Source organism: Salmo trutta, chromosome 25 (assembly GCF_901001165.1).
Source record: "Salmo trutta chromosome 25, fSalTru1.1, whole genome shotgun sequence".
Taxonomy (NCBI): domain Eukaryota; kingdom Metazoa; phylum Chordata; class Actinopteri; order Salmoniformes; family Salmonidae; genus Salmo; species Salmo trutta.
The window spans coordinates 17465446-17472905 of NC_042981.1; the positions used below are offsets into that span (position 1 = coordinate 17465446).

A 7460-nucleotide genomic window follows, 5' to 3' on the forward strand; every position below is an offset into this window, starting at 1 on the left:
TGATCTTGACAGCTGTAAAGTTGTGTCATCATTCAACATAGTTAATTTTGAGTCCCTTTTCCCTCAGATTGAATTTCCAGTTCTGCCCCTCATCCAAAGTGCATGGGTTCTCAGCAGTGGACCTGAAGCCCAATGCGGATGACGAGGTAGGTAGAGCACCACTGTTGGCTCTGACCTGAGTTTTATTAGTTAGATGAGTTGTCTGAAACTGTCCTGTTTCCCCCTCTGTTCATCCATCCAGATGGTGACCATGGATAATGCTGAGGAGTACGTGGAGCTCATGTTTGACTTCTGCATGCACACTGGCATCCAGAAACAAATGGAGGCATTCAGAGGTATGCCTATTGATACGACTCGCCGATTGGCTCTCTTTAGTATTAGTTATCACAAATAAGTTTGTTTTCCTACAGTACATTTTGGATGTAATGAAATGAATGGTTCCTTTCTCAGAGGGCTTTAACCGAGTGTTCCCCATGGAGAAGCTGAGCTCCTTCAGTCACAAGGAGGTGCAGATGATTCTATGTGGAAACCAGTCTCCATCCTGGACATCTGAGGATGTCATGAACTACACAGAGCCCAAGCTGGGCTATACTAGGGACAGGTATGATGACCCTTCATCTACTGCAGCTTGTAGAATAGAACTTCCTTTGGCTAACTTGGAAATCATTTCTTTGTTGTTAGATCTCCTTGTATTGACTGTTAGTCATGCTTTAAAAGGGGCTCAAATGGCAAGGTCACATGAGGCTTGTACTAAAGTACCAGTTCATCAACTGGCGCTATCTAACAGCAGGTTGTTTTCATATTTAGCTGGAGAGTCCTTTTAACGGGTTCATCGGTTCTCTTGTCCTCTCTACAGTCCTGGGTTCCTGCGTTTTGTGCGGGTGCTTTGTGGCATGTCATCTGACGAGAGGAAAGCCTTCCTCCAGTTCACCACAGGATGCTCTACTCTGCCCCCTGGCGGTCTGGCAAACCTGCACCCACGCCTCACCATCGTTCGAAAGGTAAGGAAAGGGCTCTCTATGACGCAAATCACTACTGAGTTTATGAAACTGTCAACCTTGCTGACAGTAGGAATTTGGGGAACGTTTGATATTAACCTCTCTGGGGTATGTGGGACGCTAGCGTCCCACCTGCGGGACACACTATTCAACAGCCAGTGAAATAGCAGGGCGTCAAATTCAAAACAACAAATCTCAGAATTCAAATTTCTCAAACATACAACTATTATATCCCATTTTAAAGATACACTTCTCGTTAATCCAACCACATTGTCCGATTTCAAAAAGGCTTTACGGCGAAAGCATAACATTAGATTATGTTAGGACAGCACCTAAACAAGAAAAACCACACAGCCATTTTCCAAGCAAGGAGAGGCGTCACAAAAACCAGAAATACAGCTAAAATTAATCACTAACCTTTGATCTTCATCAGATGGCACTCATAGGACTTCATGCTACACAATACATGTATGTTTTGCTCGATAAAGTTCATATTTATATCCAAAAACCCCATTTTACATTGGCGTGTAATGTTCAGAAATGTTTTGCCTCCCAAAACTTCCGATGAATGAGCACATCAATTTACAGAAATACTCATCATAAACGTTGATAAAATATTCAAAGAATTATAGATACACTACTCCTTAATGCAACCGCTGTGTCAGATTTCAAAAAAGCTTTACGGCGAAAGCAAATTTCGCAATAATCTGAGTACAGCACTCAGATATCAAAACAAGCCATACAGATACCCGCCATTTTGGAGTCAACAGAAATGACAAAAATTACATTATAAATATTCACTTACCTTTGATCTTCATTGGAATGCACTCCCAGGAATCCCAGTTCCAGAATAAATGTTTGTTTTGTTCGATAAAGTCCATAATTTATGTCCAAATGCCTCCTTTTTGTTCACGTTTAGTCCACTACTCCAAATGCAGGAAGCGTGCGCAAAATGTCACGATGAAAAGTCAAAAAAAGTTTTTATTTACGTTCGTAGAAACATGTCAAACAATGTATAGCATCAATCTTTAGGATGTTTTTATCATAAATCTTCAGTAATATTCCAAACGGACAATTCCAATGGCTTCAAAAAAGAAAAGGAACACAGCTAACTCTCACGTTTGAGCGCGCCACTGAGCTCATGTCATTTTCTCAGTTGTCTACTTCCAGGAGCTCTTATTCTCTCCCCATTCACAGTAGATGCATGAAACAACGTTCTAAAGACTGTTGACATCTAGTGGAAGCCTTAGGAAGTGCAAAATGAACCCTAAGTCACTGGATACTGTATAGGCAATCACTTGAAAAACTACAAACCTCAGATTTCCACACTTCCTGGTTGGATTTTTCTCAGGTTTTTGCCTGCCATATGAGTTCTGTTATACTCACAGACATCATTCAAACAGTTTTAGAAACTTCAGTGTTTTCTATCCAAATCTACTAATAATATGCATATCCTACCTTCTGCCTGCTACTCAGGCTCAGTTTACTACGGGCACGCCTTTCATCCGGACGTCAAAATACTGCCCCCTACCCTAGAGAAGTATTAAATGTATTCTGTTTAGCTTTAAAACATAATACAATATTATCATCCAAGAATGACACTAATTTCAGGGAAAGGCATCGCCAAATCCATACGGGAATACCGAACTGAAAGGGGGAGGGGGGTGAATTCAAGCAGCAAATTGTGCTGGGACTTTCCTCTTCTTAAAAATGGATGAACACCCCGGCGGAGGAGGAGTTGGAATGGCCGCAGCAAGACCTCAGCAACAACCTCTATCACTAATATCTGCCACTCCATACCTCTGGGATAATAGACAGGGTTCATACTACACTGAACAAAAATATTAACGCAACTAGTGGTCAGAGTGTTGGGCCAGTAACCGAAAGGCTGCTGGATCGAATCCCCGAGCTGACAAGGTAAAAATCTGTTCTGCCCTTGAGCAAGGCAGTTAACCCACTTTTCCCGGGCGCCGAAGACATGGACGTCGATTAAGGCAGCCCCCTGCAACTCTCTGATTCAGAGGGGTTGGGTTAAATGCGTTAGCCACATTTCAGTTTAAGGCATTCAGTTGTACAACTGACTAGGTATCCCCCTTTCCCTTCCCTAAAGTGTTGTTCCCATGTTTCATGAGCTGAAATCATTTGCACAAATTTGTTTACATCCCTGTTAGTGAGCATTTCTACTTTGCCAAGATAATCCATCAACCTGACAGGATTGGCATATCAAGAAGCTGATTAAACAGCATGATCATTACACAGGTGTACCTTGTGCTGGGGACAATAAAAGGCCGCTAAAAAGTTTTGAAAGAGTGTCAATTGGCATGCTGACTGCAGGAATGCACCAGAGCTCTTGCCAGAGATTTCTGTTAATTTCTCTACCATATGCCGCCTCCAACGTCATTTTAGAGATTTTGGCAGTACGTCCAACCAACCTCATGACCACAGACCACGTGTATGGTGGCGTGTGGGCGAGCGGTTTGCTGATGTCAACGTTGTGAACAGTGCCCCATGGTGGCGGTGGGCTTATGGTGTGGGCAGGCGTAAGCTACGGACAATGAACACAATTGCATTTTATCGATGGCAATTTGAATGCACAAAGATAGTGTGATGAGGTCCAGTCATGTGAAATCCATAGATTAGGATCTAATGAATTTATTTCAATTGACTGATTTCCTTATTTGAACTGTAACTAAAATCTTTGAAATTGTTGCGTGTTTTGTTCAGTATATAGTTTACCGCAAGGTGACTGCAATACAATTAAACTAATTGTTCCTTTTCATAGGTGGACGCGACAGACTCCAGCTATCCCTCTGTTAACACTTGTGTACACTATCTGAAGCTGCCAGAGTATTCCTCTGAAGACATCATGAGAGAGCGTCTCCTAGCTGCTACCATGGAGAAGGGCTTCCACCTCAACTGAGCATGCCCCGTCTGCCCCATTATGACTGACAAACCTCCCCTGCTGGTGAAGCCTATTGTGTTTTATTGCAGAAAAATAGATCTCTCTCTTCCCCCCTCCTCCCAACCCCACCAACCACCCTCCCTTAAATCTCCCCTGTTCCGTCCTTTCCCCCTGAGAACTCTAGGAAAACAGTCCCATGTTGGCTCAACTAGCTACTGATACAGATAAGGTCCGGGGCACCCCCACCTTCCTCCGCTCCACCCACTACAGCTCCCTCCCTTCCCAGGGCACACTGCTGCTTGAAGGACTTGAGCGACTGGAAGACAGTTTCCTCATGGTCTACAGTGTTTACTCTCTCTCATACTCTGGCTGTGAGCATCTGTACATTCTCTGTAGATTTGAGGGTTTTTGGATTGCCACCAACTCTCCACCACCCGGCTGTCAACCCCCTTCCTTTCCCTGCTTGAGGGGAGAAGGGCATCTGCTTCTGTAGCGCTAACTGTAGTGTGTTTGGGAATTTCCTTACCAGATTAAGTTTTATTAGTGCCTGCATTGTTTGAATATTAGGATTACATTTTTCCCTCCTTCTACTTAATCTTACGGCATACAATCATGATGCACATGCTTATTATTTTTGCTCTTCATTTTTCTTTTGTTATGTATGTTTTGATTGTTTGTTATCCTGCTATAAGGATCAAAGTCCCTGAGTGCATTTCTTGTGTAATTTTACAATAAAGCTATAGAGACAAAAACACTGGTTCTGTGTGCAAGGCACATTTAAAAAGAAAAAAGCAAGCTATGCTTTCCCTTGTATTTTCTTTGTATATTATAAACATTTATTTAACTCAAGTTGCAGTTTGAAGTAAACAGATATTTTCAAATGTGTATGCTCCAAAAAATTAAAATGTTTGCAAAGTATGAAACGTCTTGTTTATTTACTTAATAAAAGACCTGAATTACATATTCCAGGCACATTCAAGAACCAAACACAAGACAGGGTTTGTGTGATACCTTACAGTCAATCTATTACTACAGCTGTCTAAAACCTCCCTATTCTATATTAATAACAATGGGTTGTTGATAAATTCAAGTATGAAGTCCATGAATCATTTGGATGGCAGTGTCTCCCCTTTTTCAAAGGCCGATTAGTCTTCTTGTTCAAGCAACTGCTCAATGTGTCTCAGACATCTGGTCCAGAGCTAGTAGAGGTGCCAGGATGCGGTTCTTGTTTGTCTCCACTGACATTGAATACACATTTAATTCCCTATCACAGTGTAAAGTAGGGCATTTACCCCCCCCCCCAATGATCCCTTTCCATTAGTAAGAAACATTTTATTGTTAACCCTGGCTACTCTTAACAGAGGGGTCAAAGTTCACTGTGACATTTCAGTCATGGATTCTTTGAAAAAATATTTAAACATTGAAAATGTCAAACTCACAGTTTAATACATGTACAAAATGATTGTCTTTCTGTAAAAGGATGAATTGACTTAAGTTTCAGTCATGGAATTTAACCTCTGCATTAACATGTCTCGCCAGGTTGAACAACTTCTTTTAAAAAAACAACCGACTGTAGTTGCATTCCACTTCTTATGACTGGTCTGACCCGGCAAGTCTGACTGCCCACTGAGAAAAAGACTCAGACAATGACAGTTGTCTTCATCAGTCTGTGCAGTGCCGCACTAAATGCCAGGCCTGGAATGGCACAGTCAGCTAGCCACGTGACAAGCCCCTAATGTGAAGGGTGGACACGCAGACAGCCCCAGCATCTATTTAAATGAATTTCCTCAAACTGATTAATAACAAAACGTATCATTTGTAAAGGATACATCCAATTCACTCTGTTAGGAGAGAAAAACAAAGCAGTTACATGGTTATTTTTATTGTATTTATTTAACCTTTATTTTGACAGGGAGTCATGCTGAGACCAAGGACTCTTTTGCAGATGAGCCCTGTAATTACAAGAATATTCACATCAATACAAAAGGCAAAATAGAGATACATTAGGCAAACCAAGGATACATCTGCCAATGGAAAACAACTTTAAATGTGTAGTATTGGCTTCTCTAATGGGGAATGCTCAGTTTAGAGTAATGTGTTTTTGTCCCAGAAAAAGTTGACCTTTGAAATGCTGAGCTATGCACAGGTGGTTGGATAGTTGACATGCAGTAAATCTAGCATACAGTCAGAATGTGCTGAAGCAGTGAATAAAAAGAGACTCTGAACTCACCACATGACTGAAGTACTTGTCAAGAACCTCAACAAAGTTGTGTGACAGCTCATTCTGTGGGAAAGAAAGACATCCCACACCATGAATCATGAATACTCTCAATAATATAATTATTATTATTAATACTCTCAATAATATAATTATCAACCTTAATCTGATAACACTATTTTTACACATAACAGTAAAATTATGAACTCTCACCTCAGTGTCACTGATACCAACAACTATGAAGAGAGCAGCATACTGTCGATATACTAGTTTGAAGTCCATAAAAGAGCACTAGATAGAAAATAATAGTTACTTGGATGTTTGAATAGCAGAATGAGTTCTGTCACCTGTATAAACTGCATGTGGACTGGCAGTGGCAAACTAACTCAGCATGAAGAATAGCATAACCAAAATGATAAAGTAAAGGGGTGGATGTAGGTTATTGAACTGGATTTCTTTCTGTTCTGTATTGTCTCGTCCATGCCCCTGTCACCAGTTATGTACGTCTTCTCACTGTTGTGTCCTACCCTGAAAGTAAACAACAAAAAAGTCGTTTTTCCAAGCCACTGTGCTTCTGCCTTCACATTGCTTGCTTGCTTTTGGGGGTTTAGGGCTGGGTATCTGTAAAGCATTTTGTGACAACTTCTGATGTAAAAAGGTCTTTACAAAATGCATTTGATTGATTGAGATTTCAAATGGAGTAAAAATAACAATTGAGATAGAGACCTCTTCTTTTTACCATGACAGGCATCCCTTGACAACATCAGCCTCCAGAGAAGGCCTCTTTCCAGTGTCCACCCACTCATAGTACTTAGACAGGCAGGTCTGGCCCTGCTTGTTCACCATCAGGAGGAACTTGATCCTGGTGACCTCCTAGTCCAGTGTATCTGCAAAAAAGGAAAGAATAATATAAATGGTGTCATAGCAAATCATGCATTTAGTCTTTATGTAATACCCTTTTGTGTTAATGCATCTGTAACCGGACAGTTATATCCAATTCAGCAAAGTCAGGACGACTATGGCCAAGCTTTGAATGCATTCAGTCAAGCTTGAATACTATTAAGCTACTCACCCTAAACCAACAACGTTTCAGATGCAAGTCAGACCTTGATGAGTCTGACAAGATACACATAAACAATATACTCAGGAACACTCAACAATGAGCAGAGAGGTCCATGGTGCTGGAAAGAAGCCCCCCTGAGAGTCCCAGGCCTGCCATGCAAACACCTGATTGTTCGTTTTTTATCAAGATATATTTTTCGAATCATTTTTATATTATTTCCCTGGTTCACATTATTTGTCTGTGGTGTAACTGTACGAACGGCACACATGCCCATGCTCC

At 41.2% G+C, this 7460-nt stretch overlaps 1 protein-coding gene and 1 pseudogene across 5 annotated transcripts in view; one reads left to right on the forward strand and one right to left on the reverse strand.

Annotated features, from left to right (window-relative positions):
* Positions 1-4823, forward strand: part of LOC115162094 (E3 ubiquitin-protein ligase HECTD1-like) — a 45315-nt gene extending 40492 nt beyond the window's left edge. For all 5 annotated transcript variants that reach the window (XM_029713054.1, XM_029713057.1, XM_029713055.1 and 2 more), the window contains 5 exons: positions 68-146; positions 242-335; positions 451-601; positions 857-1001; positions 3781-4823. In XM_029713054.1, coding sequence (XP_029568914.1) covers positions 68-146; positions 242-335; positions 451-601; positions 857-1001; positions 3781-3918 — 607 coding nt within the window. In that variant the 3' untranslated portion in view covers positions 3919-4823. The remainder of the gene's footprint in view (positions 1-67; positions 147-241; positions 336-450; positions 602-856; positions 1002-3780) is intronic.
* A 431-nt stretch (positions 4824-5254) lies between these two features.
* Positions 5255-7455, reverse strand: LOC115161788 (AP-4 complex subunit sigma-1-like; annotated as a pseudogene).
* Between the last annotated feature and the right edge of the window lie 5 nt (positions 7456-7460).